The 23,060-nt window shown below is 39.6% G+C and overlaps 1 protein-coding gene across 1 annotated transcript in view; it reads right to left on the bottom strand.

The window, feature by feature from the left end:
- The window catches only part of LOC129240680 (lachesin), a 45,585-nt gene extending 31,076 nt beyond the window's left edge, over positions 1 to 14,509 (bottom strand). The window contains exon 1 of the mRNA XM_054876617.1: positions 14,395 to 14,509. Within this exon, the coding sequence (XP_054732592.1) occupies positions 14,395 to 14,509 (115 nt within the window). The remainder of the gene's footprint in view (positions 1 to 14,394) is intronic.
- Positions 14,510 to 23,060: the final 8,551 nt, after the last annotated feature.

Here is a 23,060-nt window from a genome sequence, read left to right as displayed (position 1 = left end):
ATGAACAAGTAGGCAGAGGCCTTTGCTCTGACGAAATGAATGCCAACATCTCATTCCAGCTACCGGATCACTGTAGTGTATTTCAAGCTGAAATTCTGGCTAGCAGGGAGGGCCTGTTAGCCCTAAATAAAAGTGTTCTCACCACAAGAGATATAAATATATATATTGAAATAGCCAATCAGCCCTGAAAGCTTTATCGTCTAATATTAACTCGAAGATAGTAAAAGAATGTATCGACGTTTTGACAGAACTCGCACAGTACTTTGTAATAAACCTGCTCTGGGTGCTGGGTCACAAAGGCTTAGAAGGTAACTGCAAAGCAGATGAACTAGCGAGATTGGGTACCACATTACCGATCCAACCAGATAAAACGAGCATACCTATACCTCTAGCAACTCGTAAGCTACTAATAGACAAACACACCATCAAATCTGACAAGGTGCAATGGACTCAGTCCCTGACCTGTGCAAAAAGTAGAATGACGTGCCCAGAATAGAAAATGGGCCGCACCATCCGACTGTTGAACTGAACAAGAAGAACATGCGAAATTTTTTCGAGGTGCTCAGAGGGCATTGTCTGATTGGCAGGCATGGCAGTAGACTGGGAGCACCTTATAACGACTATTGCAGAAGCTGTAACGACACTGAAGAAGAAAAGACTATAGAACACTTTCTATGCGGGTGCGTGGCTCTGGATAGAAGAAGATTTAATATTTTAGGAAAAATAATTTGGCAGAAGTAGGCAATATGAAAATAACAAGTCCTGTTAGATATATTAAAGCCAATGAGGACAATGTAGAGTGAGGAGAGGGGACAGCCCTGGTGTTATGGGCCTTCAGCGAGCCTAGGCGTGTCAACTGACAGCCTCTATACCTATCTACCATACAGACTTTTTTACTATTTTCATTACACCTAAATTACAAAAATTAGTAAAGTAACTATGAGTAAAAATGATACAAAATGTCTTTCTTTTTAAATAGCCCTCAAATAAGGGAGGATTTCCATTTTATAGGTGCCCGCCGTAGCCGAATGGGTTGGTGCGTGACTACCATTCGGAATTCAGAGAGAGAACGTCGGTTCGAACCTCGGTGAAAGATTAAAAATTAAGAAAAAGTTTTTTCTAATAGCGGTCGCCCATCGGCAGACAAGGGCAAACCTCCGAGTGTATTTCTGCCATGAAAAAGCTCCTCATAAAAAATTTCTGCCGTATAGAGTCAGCTTGAAGCTGTAGGTCCCTCTATTTGTGGAACAACATCAAGTCGCACACCACAAATTAGGAGGGGAGCTCGGCCAAACTCCCAAAAAAGGGTGTATGCGCAAATTATGTATATATATATATTTACTACAAGCAACATCACCGGAGTTTCATCTATACTGTGCTGATGATGCACCTTTGAAAAATATCATTTATGAAATTCCTACATTGAATGAGAGATTAGCAAATTTCATTTCCAAGAATTTCAGTTGGCTTCGTCTAAAAATGATAGCTTTTCTGAGGGACTCCTTCTATATGCAAATTTGTTTAGTTTTAACACTAGAAAGACCAAAGCCGTCAATTTGACGGCATCACGATTTCATTCTTAAATATTTTGCAAAATATGTTTTTGTTCATTTTCATATTTTATTACTTTTCCTAATTTGTTATTGTTTGCTCAAATAACTATAGAAAACTTTTAGTATATATGTGGCTTATGAAATTCCTTTAGAAATACCTAATAAGACCGCATACCGTCAATTTGACGGCAGCGATAATAGTAGAAAACAATGCTTTCTACGAACTAAGATTTCCTTGATACAGGTAACACTTTTACTGTAAATTTGCGCAGAGGTCGAGGGGTTTCTCGTAGATCAATTAGTGGCGGACGAACAGGGTGCGGTGGACGTCCATCTAGGACAACTTCGGGGCAGAAGTCGGTATATTACAGATAGCAAGTGACGGCACAGAATGGACTTGTGTTTCGCCGAACGCTTTTGAAGTAGGACGTTTCAGTCAGCAAAATATACTTAGAGAAATCTCAGGACCTACTCCATACGCCAAGCGATGTATTGAAAATAACAAACCAATTTCTGCGTGGGGGCTATTGATTGATGAGTACATTCTTCGACGTATAAAAGAATGTACTGAAAAGGAAGCACATGACAAGAGTCAAAATGAAACTTGGAACTTATCTCTAGACGAACTAGATGCCTTTATTGCTTTGATTTATGCTCGTGGAGCCTACAACATGAGCCACCTTGATTTGGATATCTGGAGAAGTACCACCAATTTGTACAACTCTTAATGTCTATCAAGGAAAACCAGGAAAAAATGTTATTATTTTGAATATTTTGCACCCAAATGTGAGCATAGGAGTTGATCGAAAAAAGCTTCCCGAGACAGTAAAATTTTATAATGAAATGAAGTTTGGTGTTGATATCATTAACCAAATGACACGAAAGTACACCGTAAGAGCTGGAACACGAAGATGGCCCGTTCAGGTTTTTACAATATACTTGATTTAGCAGCTATAAACTCATGGATTCTGTACCGAAAAGTTACGGGAATAAATATTTCTCGGCATGATTTCATCTTACAATTAGTGAACGATCTACGTGCAGAGTATTTGAAAAAAAGAACTACTTCAGCTACGACTCAAAGGCAAGAAAGTAATTTTGAAACAAGTGAACAATCTACTACAAACAATAAGAGGCGGCAATGTTAAGTCAATCATAATTGTAAAAAAATAGAACGTGTGAAAACTGCACAATATGTAAAAAAGCTGTTTGTGGTAAATGTATAGATTTAAAAAAAAATATTATTTGATACAAATGTTACTCGACTTAAGTGCTATCCTTAATTTGTAACTACTAATAAAAATAAAATTTTAAATATTTTTGTTTAATTTCGAAGCAAAATATACAATAATTTCATGTGCATTCTGATTGAATCTCTAATACCGTCAAATTGACGGCTGCGGTCTTTGAAGGTATAGTTAGATACGCGACCCTTCTAGTGTTAAGCCTTAACTTTAAACAGAAACAGGCTTTAGGCATAGGTCCATGGCTTTTTAACACTTGTTGCTTGATACAGATAACTATAAACTAAGCTTACGGTGACTAGTTTCCAGATTTTTGAAGTATCCTCATAGTCAGGGGGAGCAGAATGAGTCATATGATCAGTGAGTGCATCGGGAGTATTGAATGCAGCCTGAATCCGCATGGAAAGCATATAGAATTTCTGGATTCACTCACAACCGGCATAACGAAATATTCAGCTTGAAGTTAAAAAAAGACCATCAGCAAGAAACAATTCTTTTATAAAATGCCCTCGTAATAATAATCGATTTGGATGATACAAAAATGTAAATAAGTCTACTTTGCATATCCAAGGGCACCTACCGAAGGTAGGGTATTTTCGAATTAGTGTCAAGTAGCTAATCGCTTCTGTCACTTAAATAACGAACGCGTGACTTTTCTCTATTTTCTTAAATTGATTTTTGGGATCCGTTATCACCTGTCAAGGCTTATTAAAATAATAATATGCGGTGGCGAAGTTAACGCACGCAAAGCACTTAAATTTATTTGCTATACGTAATAACTAATACCATTCAACATCTTCTGAGCCACAAGTTTTTGTCTCCTTCGCCGCTTTCGGCATAGTTCTGTTGCACATCGACAAATTTCGAGGAACTTGCGCGCCATGATAAAGAGTGCGCATGAGTTTTGTTTTAGCAAAAATTACAGACAAAAGTGCCTTTATACAAAGAAATCTGCATCATAAAAATAAGGTGTTTATACTTTTTGTAACATTGGTTTGATTTATGTTACATTATCACTTTTTAATTAATAAAAATCCCGAATTAGTATCTACTTAAAATCTTTCATTTGCAGGTAAGTAGGTAAATAAAAGTGACAGTTGGTCTTTTAACTCAACTCATTTAAGCCGTTATCGATCCATTGAGCTAACACAGTGGCTGCTTACCTGCTATTCCTCATTAAACCATTTTGTTTTAAGCCCATTGATGTGGCTGACACTTTTATCTCTAACGTCATCTGTATAATTCAAGAACGATGAGCCAAAGTATCCAAACCTAGCGGCCTGCCACGCAGTACAGTGAAAGAGAAGATGTCTGAAAGGCTCTTCCTCATGCTCATTCTTGCAGCTTCGGCAATACGTAGCCCAAATGAGGTACATTCAATCTTTGAGCAGTTCGACGTAGGAAGAAGTGGTCGGTGATCAAAGCAACTAACATGGAAGACATTTTTCCTTGACCGATTAAGTAGCGCCTAACGTCCCATCTTCGCCAAATTCTTTATGTAGCATTACATGACAGACTATCAACCCACCTCGTGTTGGCTGAAGTGACAATGCTACTTACACCACGCAGTTTGTATAATAGGTGGAGAAGGGTATATGTACCTACAATCTCCATTACAAGAGGGAGGAGATTGGCAGTCCCCTCTCTTGCTAACTTGTCTGTTTCAGACGCATGCTTATTAAATAGATACGGAAATATTCCGAGCATTCCAAGCAATGATGGAATTGGTGACAACCCCGCCGCTTGGCTATCAGAATAAATTTAGACTTCTCTAAAGTCACGTCAGTAGTCACGTCACATTTTTGTCTAGCCAAACAGTTACCTACCTCATTAATGGCTAAAATTTCAGCTCGAAATACGCTACATTGATTGGGAAGACGAGGGGAAATACTTACTTTTGGCTTCTCACAGTAAGCACCAAAGCCAACTATAGCGTATAGGTTTTAGCCATCAGTAAAGAGCCGTAAGCAGTTTTTCCGACCAGGTATATTCAAGCCTATTTTCATGCCTAGCTGGAATTCTAGTACTAAGTAACATACTAAAGTATGATTAATTTAAACAATAATCAACATGATTGGTTAGGAACAGTCCCAGTTTTATGACCGAGTGTCCAACACCTCAATCGCGCCACAGATTTGTTGCGGCAAGTCGAGCAGCAGTGTTACCGGTATACCATTTACCAACCATTTTAGGAGAGGTTAGAGGAAACGAGTGCTGGTAACGGCCACTAAGTATGTATTGCTTTAAAAATGTTAAAAAAGTACTCGAACGTTTTTATACATATTAGAATAGAAAAATTTGACACGCAGCAAAAATTAAAAACAAAATTTGTTTTCGTCAGAGGAAAGGCATTAAGGTGCTGGTGTTATGAAACTTTTCACGTAGTATGAAAATCGGATTTAAAACTAAAATGTTTGATCAGTTTCTAAAACAAATATAAGAAACTATCACGTCACGTCCGTAACAACTCTGAGCTTAAAAAGAGCAAAGCAAATTAGTCTAGAAAGAACTCAGCTTACAAATACGAGATAACTACAGGAAAAAGAGATCGGAAGAGAGGCGCCTCTTCAGACGCAAGAAACGAAAATAAGAGAAGCGTGAGCGTGACCTGCTAGAGAAGTACAGGGGCAGGAATGATGCTCGAAAATTCTATCAACAAGTCAAGCGTCTGACACAAGGTTTCAAGACCGAAGCATCAGCCTGCAGAGATAAAAACGGAAATCTGGTTATGGATACACAGTCCACACTGGCTAGGGGAGGGAACACTTCTGCAATTTACTTGCTGGCGATGATGTACACAATTCCGCCCCAGTAGAAGATGACCCGATACCACCAATCGACGATAATTTGGACGTTCCACCACCTAGTCATGACGAAGTCAGAGTTGAAATTCAGCGGCTCAAGAATAACAAAGCGGCTGGCGCTGTTCAAAACTGGCGGCGATGTGCTGATAGGGAGCATGCATCAGCTCATCTGCAAAATATGGCTAGCAGAAAGCATGCCCGACGATTGGAAGCTCAGTGTTCTTCGTCCTGTACTGAAGAAGGGTGACCCGACGATCTGCATCAACTACCGGGGCATCATTCTTCTAACCATCGCTTACAAGGTCCTGTCTAGCGTCCTATGTGGAAGACTTAAGCCGTTTGCCAACACACTGATCGGGCCTTATCAGTGCGGCTTCAGACGTGATAAGTCCACCATCGACCAGATCTTCACATTACGACAAATCCTGGAAAAGACCCATGAAAAGCAAGTCGACACACATCATCTCTTTTTCGACTATAAAGCTGCGTTCGATAGCCCGATAAGGGATTGCCTATACGCCACCATGTCTGAGTGCGGTATACCAACGAAGTTCATACGGCTTTGCAGAATGATGTTGAGCAACAGAACCAGCTCCGTTAAGGTAGGAATTAACCTCTCCGAGCCATTCAATACCGTTCGAAGTTTCAGACAAGGCGATCCACTGTCATGCAATCTCTTCAACTTCGTGATAGAAAGGGTGCTCCGAAAAGCAGGTGTTCATGGTAATGGCACTATTTTCTACAAATGTGTCCAGATCCTTGCGTACGCCGATGACATTGACATTATCGGCCGCTATAATCGAGATGTCACCCCTGCGTTTTCTGCTATCGAAAAGGAATCATCACGAGTGGGTCTGGCGGTGAACGAGGGTAAAACGAAGTATATGCTGTCTACAACGCGGAGCACACGGCGTGTAGGAACGCACGTCATTGTGGACAACTATACCTTCGAAGTTGGGTCAGAATTTATTTATCTTGGCACCGCCGTTAACAGCAACAACGATATCAGCCTGGAGATCAAACGGAGAATCACTCTTGCTAATAGGTGTCACTATGGGCTAAGTAAGTAATTGAGTAGTCGAGCCCTATCTCGCGTGACCAAACTGACTCTGTACAAGACGCTCATGATACCCGTGTTGCTTTATGGCGCAGAGACATGAGTAGTGTCACAAAGCGATGCAGCCGCTCTTGGGGTGCTCGAGAGAAAAGTTCTTCGTAAGATCTTCCGTCCTGTGCGCGTTGGCGAAGACTACCGTTCAAGAATGAACAACGAGCTGTATGAGCTCTACGCTGACATTGACGTAGTTCAACGCATCGCCATCCAACGCCTACGTTGGCTAGGGCATGTCGTGCGTATGGATGAAGAAGCTCCAGCAAAGAAGGTGTTCGAGGCCGAAGTCCAAGGGAGCCGACGCAGAGGAAGACCATTGCTCCGGTGGAAAGACCAGGTGGAGGAAACCCTATGCTCGCTTGGTGCACAGAATTGGAGAAGGCGCGCGAATTAAAGAACTTTAATTCAATTATATTTTTTATTGAATGAACTTGGACTTCTGTCCAGTTACAGTTGAATCTTAAGACTAAAATTATAATATGCTTTGGCATATGCAAATGCCCATTTCGTTTATTCCATAATTGTTGATCGAGCAACGGCGACTTTAATTGGTTGCATAACTTTGCTTTGGCACATGCATAAATTGTTGATCGAGCAACGGGAGTGACGGTGACGCTTCCGTTGTTTATGCTTTTGAAATTCGATCTCGGTTCAAGTACCTCTGCATGAATTGTTGATCGAGCAACGGGAGCGACGGCGACGCTTCCGTTGTTTATGCTTTTGAAATTCGATCTCGGTTCAAGTACCTCTGCATGATTATGCTGACCTCGTCGCTATCAACAATTATGTTATTTGTTTGTGCGACTTGCATAACTCCTCCCCCCTTTGATGAGGGATTCTCCTGGATTCCTCTTTTACATTTGTTATAGGAATATATTCCTATGAAGAGGAGTACAAGAGTAATTGATACTATGCCGAAACTGTTGGAAACTATTGTTTGTATTTTTATTTCTTTAATTGTTTTTGTGTTTTCTATTTCTTTTAATACGATTTCTTTAAACGTCTGCTTTTCGGTGAAGTTAAATGAGTTTTCCTCCTCTTCTTCATTGGCAAATGATTGTGTATAAATTTCTTGGCTATTTTTGTAATATGTTTCATCTATGAGGACTGTGCAATTTGTGAATTCTATGAGGAAGTTTCCTCTTAATATTTCGCTATTGGTGGTATTGTTGCAATTGTATTGAATTTCATTATCTTGTGCATTACTTATTAACAATGTACCTTCGTTTATTAATTTTGTCTTAAATTCTACATCTTCTATCATTTTACAATTTCTTTTAATTATACAGTTAGAGCTAAGCTTGAGTTCATTTATTGTTTTCTGTTCCTCGTATGTATAAGTTTTGTTCTCTATTTTTATTACTCTTTCGGGACTCATGTCGATTCTTTTGTTCTTCTGATTAGTTAGTGGGGTTATTAAGAATACTGTGGTAGTTATTATGTTAGTTGGTATTTTGATTGCTATGATTATATTAGTGTTATAGGTCATGACTCCCATGCGAATTAATTTAATTTTGTAAAAATCTATATTATAGAGTATAAACTCTTCGTTCGTTAGTATTGAGGGGTGGAAGAGGTTATATTTAGCTGACGCTATTGTGTCCAGGATGGTGTCTACTTTATCATGCAGAAATTTCAACTTCAACAGTTGATCATGATACATTATGTCTGTTCTGAGCATGGTATTATATGTCTCAATGTTGTTAAGAGTTTTGGTTATTTTTTCCCTGTCATCCAATATTACTTCTTTAAGTGTGTTAATAGAATTTTGTAAGTCGTTATTTATTTTTACTTGTTTGTTAATATTGTTAATTATGTTATTTTGGTTTTCTTGGTTATTAAGGAGATGATTCATAATGATTTCCCTATCGTCATCATCCATGAGACCGGTGAGCCACTTCTGAGTTTTTCCTATTGCGTTGATAAGGCCGCGTTTTTGTCTTGCTAGCGAATTTGGGGTTATGGATCTTATTTTGATTTTTATAGTTTCTATCTCTGTATCTAGCCTATGCCTATCTTTCTTAACCAGAATTTTCGTATTATTTTGGATTATGTTGGTTAATTCTAATATTTCTTTTGGACTTATTATATGTAGGACCATTTTGAATTCGTTAACTAGCTCCACCGTACTTTCCCCCAGCGATATGAATCCGGTTTCAGCCTGGATCGGGGTTATGTTGATCATTGCCGTCGACAGTGTTGGCAGCAGGCACATGATGAGGAGTGTCAACGTTATCTGAAAATTTTGTAGGTCTTTTAATGTTTGTTGTGTGGATGTTTTGTAATTTTGTTTTCCTAAATTTGGGTTCTTCCTTGTGTCTTAAGTTTTTGTAATTTTTTATAAATCCTTCTGTTCTGGTTTCTATGTAAGTTTCCCTGTTATTGTTTAGTTTTGCTATTTTTTTTGCTTTTTGTGCTGACATTCTGTCATATAATTCTTTGTGATCGACTTTATGGTTTTGTACTTCGAACGGTGTAGATTTTGTGGTGGTGTGGTGTGTATTGTTGTAAAAGTATACAGCTCTGGCCATTTGTTCAATTATAGGTCTTTTCTCTTCTATATTTAGTGTACGAATTTTCTCTGTCAATGTATTATTAAGTCTTTCGACATCGCTATTGCCAGTATGACTATTTGGCTTTGTTGAGTGGTATTCTATGCCTTCTTTTTCCAGGAATTCCCTGACGTTCAAGCTATTGAATTCGTTGTCGAAGACAAATTTCTGGACTTTCCCTTTAATGGACAAGAACTGTTGAATGTGTTCTACTATTGTGATACTATTTCTATCGGTCAGTGGCAAGCAAGTGGCGTGTTTTGAGAATTTATCAATGAATATTATGAAAGATTGTTTTGAATTCACATATGTGTCCACATGTATTATCTCGTTGCAGGTTTTTGGTGTTTCTGTTAGATGGAAGTTGTTTTTAATGGGTTTCCTATCATATTTCCCACCACTGCAAACGTCGCAATTATTTATTATTCTGTGGATGTGTGTTTTTAGATTGGGATGGTAAATTTTAAGTTTAAGTTTCTGATAGGTGGCAACTATCCCGCAATGGCCACTCTCATTTTTATGAAACAGAGCTATTTGGGTGTGCAACTCATCTTCAGACTCTATGTCTGTAGCGAACCTGGTACATTTTACGAACCTTACTTTTTGATTGGAAGTGTATTCCTTTGTTAATATTTTTTGAAATTGGTAAAATTCATGGTCGCTTAGGTGTGAAAAAACTCCTATCTTTCCTGCTGTTATTTCTCGTCTAAGGATGTTTACTGCTTGGTTGTTTTCCAAGTCTTTTTTGCTAATATAAATTCTCTTTTTGCCAAACACTTGTACTATGGTGTTGGGTTTCTTTTCTGAAAAAATTATTTGTGTTTTGAATCTGTTGACTGCCGTTTCTAGTATGGACATGTTAAAACCCTGATCCTCTTCTTGAGAGTGAACCGTTTCAGTCAGGGATTTGTTGTCTTCTTCGTCTGTTGATTCGACCTCCATTAGGTTAATTTCGTCTTCTTTAATCCTACTCAAAAAATCAGCAATATTATTATTTTTTCCTTTTATGTATTCTATATGGAACTTGTACTCCCCTAGATTAATGAGCCATCTTTGCAGTCTTGGGCTTATATCTTTGCCTGTATATTTAGCCATCAGCCATTTTAAGGGTTGGTGATCGCTCTCGAGGTCGAATTCTCTACCATAAACATACGGTCGAAAGTACTTTACGGCCCACACTATGGCTAGAAGCTCTTTCTCTATAGTCGAGTAGTTGCATTCATGTTGATTTAATGTTCGGGATGCATATGCGATTGGGTGGCTCTCTTGAGATAGCACTGCTCCCACCGCGAAATTACTGGCGTCTGTAGTGACAGTGAATTTCTTGGAAAAATTTGGGTATCGTAGGACTGGACTGTTTGTAACTAGTGTCTTCAACTTTTCGAATGCAGCTATATAGCTTGGGTCGTCAGTGTTGATCGTCTCGTTTTTCTTCAGATACCTTGACATGGGGAATGCTATTTTTGCATAATCCCTAACGAACTTTCTGTAAAATCCTGTCATTCCCAGGAATGATTTAATCTGTTTTGCCGTTTTGGGTAATTTTAAATTTTGTATAATATTTACTTTGTCTGGGTTCGGTCTAATACCGTGAGTGGTCAGGATGTGGCCAAGAAATTGTGTTTCTTTCTTAAGAAAGTCACACTTATCTACTTGAATTTTCAAATTTGCCTCCTTCAAGGTTCTAAATATTTTCTTTAGGGTGGTCATATGTTCCTGAAGGGAAGTGCTAAAAATTAATATGTCGTCCATGTAGACGACACAGTTGTCATTAATATAATCTTTCAAGACTTCATTCATGAGCCTCTGGAATGTCGATGGAGCATTTTTTAGTCCGAACGGCATTCTGACAAACTCATAGTGACCTGACGGTGTTGAAAATGCCGTTTTTGGTCTGTCTTCCTCTCTTATGAGAATTTGGTGAAAACCCTTCGCCAGATCGAGGGTTGTGAAATATTGGGATCTACCTAATTTATCCAATAGAGAGTTTAGATTAGGGATTGGAAATCTGTCATCGACCGTGAATTCGTTTAATTTACGGTAATCGATGACGATTCTGAACTTTTTTGACCCTGAATTATCGAGTTTTTTCTCGACGATCCATAAGGGACTGTTGTAGGGTGAGTTACTCTTTTTTATTATGTTCTGCTCAAGCATTTCCTTTATCTGTCTATTTATTTCTTTTTCATGTATTTGGGGATATCTATATATTTTAGAATATAAAGGCCTATCCACTGTGGTAATTATTTCGTGGGAAATCTGGTTTGTTGCTGACAAAACGTCCCCCTCTTGAAAAAATAAGTCGTCAAATTCCGTGAATAGGGTTTCGACGGCTCGACGTTCCTCGTCATTTAAATGAGCGAGGTTGAAGCGATCTCGTATTTCTTCTCTGTTCACGGGTTGCAGAGCACAAGCATTGTGCATTGCTTCTGGGTATTCGTAATCCAAAAAATAAAATTTTCTATCGAGCAATTGTACATATCGCTCTGTGTTGTTGATTTGAGCATTGAAGGCTTTTAAGAAATTTTGGCCTATTATTGCCGAGAAATTTTTGTTTGAGAAATCTATAAGTTTCCACTGTAGTGTCCCCGAGTAGGGTATCTCTTTTGGAAGTGGTGTTGTTACGGTGTATTTCACGACATTAATGCCGTTAAGAGTTTTATAAGAGCATGGTTTGGTGAGTTCTGTTTTGGGGTATTGGAATTCAAGAATTCTTGATTTTAAGATGCTTGTCGTCGCACCAGTGTCGACTAAGCATTTAATTTTTTCTTTTCCTATTGTCCACACTATTATGGGTAAGGTTGCTCTAGGCAAGGAATCAAAAAATTTACCTGTTCTTCCTCTTCTTCTTCTAAAGTCCCAATCTCCATGGGTGTGGGATCATTCTTTTGAGTGTCAACGCTCATATGAGACATTCTTGTCTGTTTTGAACTGTTACCCTTGTTGTTATAGTTAGGTTTAAAATTTGGGTTTTGGGTGGGTTGTGACCTGTTATACGATTGTTGGTTGACTCGGTCACTCTGAGGTGGGCCGGCGTTATTATTGGTGTTTGGCCAGCCACCCTGATTCTGTTTGGTATTGTTATTATTACTAGCAAACTGATTATTCTGGGTTGCGTTTTTATGAGTGGTGCTAGTGTTAGTGTTAGCGTTAGTGTTACCCTGTTTGTTATAGGTATTGTTCGAATTTTTTCTATACCTCTGTAAAATAGCTCTGGGGTCGTCCAGTGCTTTAATATTTGAATATTTCGTTTGTAAAGCATGCATAGACATGCCCTGATCGACATGAATCCTGAACGGAGTGTCTATTTTATTCATTAGCATGTTTAACAAATCTCTATCTACTTTATCATTTTCATACATGGCTGGTTTGGATTCGTCGAACATATATATTTTGTTTATTTCGCACTTTGCTTTCTCAAACTCTTGGAACAAATCTCTTAAACTACTCACTTTGATGAATCTGCATTTATCGAATACGTCCTCGTAGGTCGTCCTGGGTCGCATTTGCTCCATCAGTTTGGTCTTCATTTGGTCCCAGCTAGGCTCCATCCCCAATTGTCTGATGAAATTTGCTGCTGTTCCCGACACCTTTTCATTAGCGACTATGCTAGTGCCAAACTGGATCAGTAATGCGTTTCCCTGGCATAATGTCATGAGGAACTCCACAGATTTTATAAAGGCTAACACATCATGTTGGTCGTCGAGCTGCCTTAGCTGGCGAAACTGCTGGATGATATCTTTGTTTGACAGCCACTGGATTGGTTGTTGTTGTTGTTGATGTTGTTGCTCTTGATATTGTGGTTGTTGTTGTTGCAGTTGTTGTTGTTGTTGTTGATTTTGTTGCCTTAATAGGTTCAACTCTCCTTCCTGTTGAAGCAATACTGCTCTTAATTTGTCCAATTCTGCTTCCATTGTGATTTAAAATTTTCTCGCGGATTAACTTTGAACGTATTTGTCCGATTTCGACTGCGCCAATTAAAGAACTTTAATTCAATTATATTTTTTATTGAATGAACTTGGACTTCTGTCCAGTTACAGTTGAATCTTAAGACTAAAATTATAATATGCTTTGGCATATGCAAATGCCCATTTCGTTTATTCCATAATTGTTGATCGAGCAACGGCGACTTTAATTGGTTGCATAACTTTGCTTTGGCACATGCATAAATTGTTGATCGAGCAACGGGAGTGACGGTGACGCTTCCGTTGTTTATGCTTTTGAAATTCGATCTCGGTTCAAGTACCTCTGCATGAATTGTTGATCGAGCAACGGGAGCGACGGCGACGCTTCCGTTGTTTATGCTTTTGAAATTCGATCTCGGTTCAAGTACCTCTGCATGATTATGCTGACCTCGTCGCTATCAACAATTATGTTATTTGTTTGTGCGACTTGCATAACTCGCGCGGAGCAGAGGCACCTGGAGAGGGCTAGTGAGGTCGGCCGTAACTCGGTAACGGGTTGTTATGGCCACCTAAGTAAGTAAGTAAGTAAATTAGTCTAGAATACACAAAACAAGTGATTGATTCCATGCCACGTAGACTTCAAGCTCTAAGTAACAATAAAGGATATCCAACAAAGTATTAATTACCTTCAAGCTTTAAAAATTAGAAATGAATTTTTGCCGTTTTTAAATGTATCATTTGAGCTGTGGCGTGAATTCTCTGTATGTCTTTTTTTTTTGCATTACAATGAAAGGAGTTGAACGTTTTTTCTATTTTATGTCGGGTAATGAAATAAAACAAAATAAATAAAATATCTGCATAATCTGTTTTTCCATTTTCCCAAAATATTATGAAATATAGAACACTTTACAAAAAAAAATTGTGACTGTATCAAATAAGGTATAACTGTTTTTCGAATTTAGCATAAATTAGCTTTAAACTTTTTCGCCCATTAGACAACACTCACTAATTACAGCACGTTTGTATATTATAGCTTTGGAAAATGACTTCACGCACCAATCATATTCCAAAAGTGCTCCTTTATTCCGAAAAAAAAATGTTGCTTTTTAATTACCCATGCAATTAGCGCCGAAGCATAAAACTAAACTAGCCAACTCTCGAACGGAAAGAAATTCAAATGAAAAAAATTTATATTTGATATGACATTACATCAACGGCTACTCACCATGTGTCACCAGATTTGTTAGATAGATGAGGAACATCACTTTCCGATTTGTGTAGCGGCTGGGGAAGAGGTTCAGCGCAATTAGTAGCAACCTAACGACCGTAATTATGAACATTTTAACAGCTGTGCGTCGATACGAAGCGAAAGAGTAATATTAACCAAATTATTTAGGGCCCCCTCCCAATTTCACCAATTTTTGTTTAGTTTGGTTTTTCGTGTTTCCAAGCCTTGGCTTCTTGGCACGCCTTTGATTTGGTTATGCGTGCATTGGTGGTGCTATTTTTCTGTTCCGCTTCAGTGATTATGACGATTTGATATGTTTCGAAGTGGTTGATATTAGTGACGTTCAATATTTTTTTTTTTGTTTTTTTTTTTTTCTTGTTACATTTTGTTGGGTTTTGTGGCTTTTGTTTATTGAGTAGTAATTAATTTTCCACTTTATTAAAATTTTTCATCACAACTCAGTCGAAGTGCGTTTCACTGGCGCAGTGGAATATCAAAAATCAAAAATATTATAAAAATTATTATATAAATTAAAAAATAAAAAGTTCACATAACTGCTATTTACAACAGCATAAAAGAATCGAGATAGTGACATAAATATATCTGTATATATGTACGTATTTATATGCATCAAAATATTATTTTTAGAATCAAGGGAATACTTTTTTGTCCTCGTATCAGTGTGCGTCAAAGTTCTTCAACGGTTAGATATTTTTCTAATTTTATCCTGCGATAATCTTGATGAGTTTTCACAAACGGAATGGTGGATACTACAACGTGTGGCCTTTTAATAGAAACTAGAGCTTTTTAAGGCAAAAATCCACCCGGAGATTTGCCAACAGAAAAAACTCTTTAACATTTAATATTTCATGTCCATAAGCGGCCTCTGTAGTCTAGCATAAGTGCACTAGCCTGCCACCCCAGGGGTTGCGGTTTTCCAAAATTACCTACCTATCATTCCTCAACTCCAAAAACTCATCCTTTCCATCCTTAATCCCACATAATAGTCAGCGCATTATTTGCAATGTGGCTGCTAAAACAAACAAATACAAAGGAAAAAACAAACAGTTACACATTTCATCAGTGGCGCCAGCAAGGGGAAGCTGTCCATCTGTGCGATCCTTCTGGCAGAAAAATGTGAAACGCAGATGGCGCTCCAAGTAGTAAGAATCTGATGTTCCTAAGCAACGACAGGTGGGCATTCCCACTATTTAGGACTGGTAGCGGCAGGCCAATTACCCACCTTGTCAGAAACGAAATAGATTAACGAAACTAACGCAAGAATGAGTCTTGTCGAGGCCCTATGCTCCCGAGAAGAGCGAATAAGGAAAAAAATGAACATTGAATTTGTCACCAACCCTTAGCAATATTTTCGCATTGAGTAAGCGCAGATACGATATAAATACTTGTAGATACTAGGCCGTGAACGTTAACATTGGGTATACGGAACCCGTCAATTTTACGGAATTTAAACTTTTGCAATGAAATATATCGAAAACCGCTATCCGATCGACCTCAACCGTTTTGGATAATAAATTAATAATTTCTTCCAAGGAATTTATACACACTGGTTTTTTTCTAAGCCTTCCATATTTTGATGGTATATCTATGGTGTACCTACCTATTTCTTTGCATACCTATCTCTACGAGATGAGCCTAATTGCCGGGTACGCTTGTCTCGAATCCTTAGATTATTGCTTTGTTCGTCACATTGTTCATCCAGTAGGAAATACACTAGTGAAAGCAATGCATGTGCGTTCTCCGCTTCATGTTTCATCGAAAATTATTAACGATTGGATAATGGAATTAGAGCACAGCATTTTTTTATGCTCACCGATCCCCTTTTTCTAGCAATCATCGCAAATTCAGGAGATGTAATAAGATATTGTATAAAATACTCGAGATCAATGGGGATACCTCCGAAGAAAATGAATGAAAATTGGGCGAAAGCGAACGAAAAAGTGAAATAACACGTCCTGTTGAGAGTGGATGGGAGCGAACAATTCATATGCAGAGCAACAAAATGCAAATTTTTCCTTTTCCAATATGCAGCAGATGATATCGAAATTCCAACTGACGGGACATACTGGACAAAACTTATACCAGGCGGATCAAAAGGTTGGGCGCCTATCCGTATGGCTTTCAAGGATATCGAATGACCTACTGCCTATTCTAAAAGAAATATTATGAAATATTATCATAAATGACAAATATATAAAGTAACATATAAAAGATTGCACAGGCACGTCGCGTCTTGAAAACACACAGGACCATCCCAATTGCGGGATTACGAAGTTTTTTGGCAGTTCCGTATGCTCGGGGCGCTTATGAGTTAATCTCGTTGAAAGCTTCCTATAGGTATATGGTCGAAAAAATGGAACATAAGCGTGCGCAAGACATGCCGTAAAGATTATCCTCAGAACCTTCATTAGTTGTTCTCCGCCCGCTTGAGCATGAATTGATAAATGTCATCGGGTCTTGGGAACTTAAAGTTTTCGAATGAGGAGAAGGCGAACTTTATCGTTTCCTCGTTAACTATCCTAATGCAATTAACCAAAGTCGACATGATCAGACTGATAGATAGAACTTTGACCAACAATATTCCTGGAGCCAGGGAAATGTGTTGAAAAGCGAACATCGTACACTTCTGATTTTGAGTCCGTATAAGTACCATCCGGTTTGAGCAGTGAGTCTAGCCTAGCCGTTCGGTCTCTTTGGAGGATCTTGCATAACCTCGCTGCCGTTCCGTTCCTCCAGTTCACTGCAGAAGGTTCTATAAGAGTCCAATTTAGATGGTCTAGTTTTCTTTTTATATTCCTTCCTCAGCTTACGGTAGTCCAATCCCTTTCCAACTGAAATTTAAGAGCTCTTTTAAGAAGTTTCCTCTAAGTTTTTCGGAGTTTCGAGAGTTCGGCGTTCCACCAGGGGATCATCTTACCCTCTCTTCTCCTAGGTTCCGGGCACACCTTGTTATAACACTCGATTATAGTTCGCCGCAAGCCTAAACTCTATATAACGATGGTCCGACAGGGAATCTTTATCGAGTACTTTCCAACCAGTGATATTATCTGATATTTTATCGTGAGATAATGGCATATCAATCACTTCCTGCCTTTTGCTGTTCACAAAATTTGGGCTGGTGCCAACGTTCTGTATAACCAAGTGAGATAACAGAATGAAGTCTATGAGTTTATGCCCCCTGAAGTTACATTTCGTGTTACCCCAGAATGTGTTTTTAGCCTTTGAGTCACATTCCACAATTAGAATCCTAATCCCATGGATTCAGCATAGATCTTACAACTTCCCTCGTAGGGGAGGGAGAATGAAGTCGCAAGGAAAATAAGCTGAGACGACAAATGTCCCAACCTCTTTGCCCACTAATCGATACTCTATTTGGACTGCAACTAAGTCTTGACAGCAGAATTGTCTTAACAAAATGCAATCAACCGCTTCTGACATAATAATACACGTACGCGGATGGACATCTCCCTCTTTATAAAAGATAGACCCCCACTTTATATCTCCCAAGCCCTGAATTTGTCCTTTAGACACCCATGGTTCTTGAATTAATATTATGTGAGGATTTGTGTGCAGTTTCGCTTGACTGCGGCATAAAAGAACCGTACCCGATAGGCTATGCTGCAATTTAATTTGCGTAAATGAAGTATTTGGTGTCATGTGGCATGCGGGGAGTACCAGATGAAGGAAGAGGCCACCAACTAACAGAGCAATGAAGACTGAAATGTTTGTGCTCAATTTCCCCTTATTTCAAATGAAACAACTTCTGCATAGAGAATTTGTTGATATGCGCCAGCATAAGACAGTGCTGACCGTGCAGGTTCTGCTAAATAAAAGAACGCCGTTTTGTAGTAATAAGAGATTTGAGAGAGAAGAAGCACTTTTTTTTAAAGCTTGGTCATAGTGAACTTAAAGTCTCATAGTTACCACAAGTGGCTCATAGGTTATTCGGTTATTGAGTTTTTTTGGCCTTGGTGACTACCTGAGCTGTTTCAGTCTTACATATGAAATTTATGTATTACGTCGAAGGGATAAGTTTTTATTGCTTGCATATTAAATAGCAAACCTAAAATCATTATGTAAACGTGGTGCATAAGTAAATAAAAAAATAGCAAATGTAGATGAGCATGAGTATATCAAAATTCAAAAACAAAATCGCTTTTTCATGAGTACTACAGTAACAACTCACACCATATCCGACAAAGTGAACCACGAAATTGAGATAACAATAAACCGAAAATAGAACTTTTTTCTCATACAAAAATTTACGACGATTTGGTTTATTTGCAGTGCACCCGCCGAATATACATATGTATGTATGTATGCACTCTTTGTCTGTGTAAAACACATTTGTGACCTCGTTCCCTTTGCCAGCTGTGTATTTCACTATTGTCAACCCAACTCAAGTGCGACATGCGAGTGTAAAAAATGAAGTGGATTATGAGATTTTAAAGGTTGGCTGTTGAAAAAGGTTAACAAACAATATGTGCTCGCATTTAGTAAGGTTTGAATACCGAGTGCACTTGTACCCGAGGGAAATGTAATTTTGTTCATATAACAGTTGCCTGTAATAGCATAATAAAATCGACATAGATATAGATAATAAATATACCCAAGCACTCAGAATGATGAGAGCAGTCATTTTTGCTACGCCTATCCGACTGTGCATCCGCTTACGATAACACGAGCGAAAATTAGTATATTTCCACGAAACTTGGATCGCATATTATTTCTTGTCCGAGGTAGGTCGGTAGTGAAAACTGGTAAAGTTTGCCAATAATCAAGCATACCTCGCATTTAAGGGTAATTTTCACAAAATTAGTAGTTAGTAATAGTAGTTTTCTAGACAGTTTCCTAGATATCAGCAAAATTACTCATATTTAGTACATACAAATAATGATTTCAAAAAAAAAACAAAATCGACGAAGCAGAATTATGGAGATGGGCGCTGCCATGCCCATTGGCGCGATAACAGCTTACGCTTTTGGCCGAGCTTAACAAAGCGCACCAGTTGTTACTTTCTCCTGCTAACCGGCGCCAACCACGTCCTTCTCCACCTGAGAAAGCATCCTCTTCCTCTGCTCTCTCCAGCTGGTACCGCATCGAATACTTTCAGAGCCGGGGCGTTTGTATCCATTCGGACGACATGACTCAGTCGAGCGCGAAGCTGTCGAGGAACTTAAAAATATTGAAGTGGAGCTTAGCACCAATGACGACATAAATATTGCTATACAATGCCGATTACAAGCAGCAAAGAGGGCATACTTTGCGCATATAAAGCTATTCAAGTCCAAACTCCTGTCAAGAAACCCGAAACTACGTAAGTAGTTGTGTGAAGTGTGGATGATGAAGATGAAGACGTGAACCAAATAGCCGCATTTAAAAGAAAATACTTAGAAAACTGAAGGGTAATCAGATTGAGATGGGGGATGGTCACTTGGGACTGACCAGCACAATTATTTCGCTGCTTTCGATAGCCCGATAAAGGATCGCCTATATGCCACAATTCAGTATTCACGCAAAACTGATTCCACTTTGCAAAATTACATTGAGCAACACGTCCAGCTCTGTCAAGGTGGGAAAAGACCTCTCCAAACCTTGCAATACCGAGCGAGGTTTCAGACAATACGATCCACTACCGTGCAAACTCGTCAACTTTCTCATGGAAGGAGTACTGAGGAGAGCCGGTACTCATCGAAATGGCACCATTTTCATCAAAGGTGTCCAGCTCCTTGCATAGAGTGGGTCTAAATTAAAAGAGGGCAAGACGAAGTATATGCTGTCCACTAGGAAAGATACGCGGCGTTTTAGTTCCAGTATCTTGGCGAACAACTATACCTTTTGTCAAAGAAATTATATATCCTGGCACCGCCATCAGAACAACAAACGATGTCAGCCGACGAATCACGCTTGCTAATAGAAGTTACTATGGTCTCAGTAAACAAATGCGTGCAGCGACCTCTCTCGCCCGACAAAACTAACACTCTTCAAGACGCTCATCTCTCCCGTGCTATCCTATGACGCTAAAGTATGGGTTGTGTCGCAGACTGATGCAGCAGCTCTTGGAGTAGTCGAGAGAAAGATTCTTCGGAAAATCTTCGGTCCTCTTCGTGTTGACGATACGAGCTGTACGTCGAGGTGAACATAGTGAAATGCATCAATATTCAGCGCTTGTGCTGGCTGGGTCAGGTAGAGCATATGGATACAAAAGCCCAAAGAAAGAAGATATTCGGATGCCAAGTTAGAGGACAAGGACGCAGAGGAACACCATGCCTCGGATGGAAGAATAAAGTTGAGGGAACTATCATCGCTTAGTGTAATAAATTGGAGACGGCGCGCGCAATGCAGAGACGCCTGGCGAGACTTGTTACAGTCGGCCTTAATCCGATAATGGGTTGTGATCCTTGATCAGGCCATATAAGTAAGGTTGTGATCCTTGATCAGACCATATAAGTAAGTAAGCAAGGTATTAAGATTGAGGTACTTTTTCCAACATCGTTTTTTTTTTGACAGTAATCACAACTAATAAATAACTTTTTTCAGTATTCATAGGGATTTCATCATGGAAAGACTTACACCACAACAATGTTTACAAATCGGAAATTTGTAGTACGAAAATGGCGCTCTGTCTTCATCCCGCGCTCAGGCCAACTTCAACTGTTCTGCGATGAGCCCCCTTTTTGCCTTAATGGCTACGTCAATAGCAAAATTGCCGTACTTGCGCTGAAGAGCAACCCAAAGCCATTCAAGAACAGCCATTACATCCATTGAAAACAACAGTTTGGTGCGGCCTATGGACTGAAGGAATTACCGGCCCATATTTTCTCAAAGACGAGGCGAGCGCTAATGCTTCAATGAAGGGCGAACACTATTGCGCCATGTTAAACGACTTTTTTATGCCGCAAATTGAAGCCCGTGATCTCCACAAAATCCAACCCATGGTTCCAAAACATGCCGGCGCTACTTGCCATACAGCCCGTGAAGCAATAGATTTACTGCGTCGTCGTTTCGGTGAGCAATTTATCTCTCATCTCGGACAAGCGGATTGATTATCAAGATCGTGTGAAATCACAGCTTTGAATTTTTAAAAGTGGGGTTATGTTAAGCCTTTATATGGTACAATCAAGCTTGAAGATGGAGGTGCCAGGACGTGATGGATCGTATTAGATACAACTCTGAATTTGTACACCCCATTCAGTGGCAAAACATGATAAAGTAAAGTGCATAAAATTCCAACGAATACGCTGGCTTGGACTCGTTAGAAGAATGCCGTAACAAAAAGCACCAAAGCGAGCCTTGAAGAAATAGCCGTATGTGAAGGGAGCGAAGAGCGGAACAAAGAAGAGATAAGCAGATATAGTTATCGGCGACCTCAAAGAGATAAACAAATAAAGCAAAACTGGTGTCGGATCAAGTAATATGGAAGATGATAGTTTCGGAAGGAGTGGTCCATCCAGCACTGATAAGGATGAAGAAGTACAAGTTCTTGTTGCCCACGTCTGGGTTCACCATATATGTAGCCAGCTTCATGCTATAGTCTCGTCTTCTAGTGTCTCTATATATGTGGTTTCGCTTTGTTGCACTGTGTCAAGGTCTATCTTTTTTTTTTGTAGTACGTTCTCGATGTATCTCTTTAGCGCGTTCAAGCTGTTTACGCATTTTGCTGATTATGTTGCTCGGCGGGATGTCGCCAAACTGCTTTCTCTGAGCACCTCTTCCTCCGAGCCATCTGTCACAACTAAACAACTTGTGTTCAGAGTCATCACTCGGCTCTACGAAGTATATGCCGTCGCCCGAGAGGAACTAAGTTAGGAAATACTTCACTTCCCCGAAGTTCCTTTGCACCAATTTGATTACTCTTGGCATAAGTTTCGCCGTCCGTCTGCCAATGGGCTCAGTACCTCATCGGCCTTGCGGCCGCAGCATGGTTTGGCATCTCCGTTCCGCGGCGCTAGTGAGGACGTGGTTCTTCTTGGACTCCCACGCATTCATTCGTTCTCGAGCCATGAGGTCGATGGGCATCTCGGCGCTGTTCACAAAGACTGCAGCGCCAGAGACAGTGCGATAAGCTAAAGCAACTCTGAGTGCCGCTGTTCATTGCACATCCTCCAATGCTTTGCGCTTGGCTTTACAGTTTAGCACAATTCCTCATACTTCGCTGCAGTACAGGAAAATTTAGTTTATGGCCACCATAATTAACCTTCTCTTGCTCTGCTATCGCCCACCGATGTTTGCCATTAATCTACTTATCATTCCCTGACCTTTGCTGCTTTGGCTGCTTGGGAGAAAGTAAACCTGTAGGCTGAAACTAGGTATTGCACTACTTTTTGGGTCACTAAGGACGTTTCGCCTATTTACATGATGACCTCGAGTGGTGTTTGACCTCGTGTAATAAGGATCACTTCGGTCTTATGTTTGACGGGTTCCAGGCCGTAATACTCAATCGATATTTGCGTCCTTATCATAACTTGGTTCAGCTGCCTCCTAGTGTCCTCAGTGTACCGAGCTGGTATGACCGCTACTTTAACGTCCGCGTATCCCCCAGATATGTATCTTTTGGCATTTCTATGCTCAAGATCTCGTCGTAGCTCAGATTCTAGAGATCGGAGCCGAGCGTAAATCCTTGAGCTGCGCCAGACATTTCA

The sequence above is a fragment of the Anastrepha obliqua genome, chromosome 3 (genome assembly GCF_027943255.1).
Source record: "Anastrepha obliqua isolate idAnaObli1 chromosome 3, idAnaObli1_1.0, whole genome shotgun sequence".
Classification (NCBI taxonomy): Eukaryota; Metazoa; Arthropoda; class Insecta; order Diptera; family Tephritidae; genus Anastrepha; species Anastrepha obliqua.
This window is presented reverse-complemented; position numbering and strand designations above follow the sequence as displayed.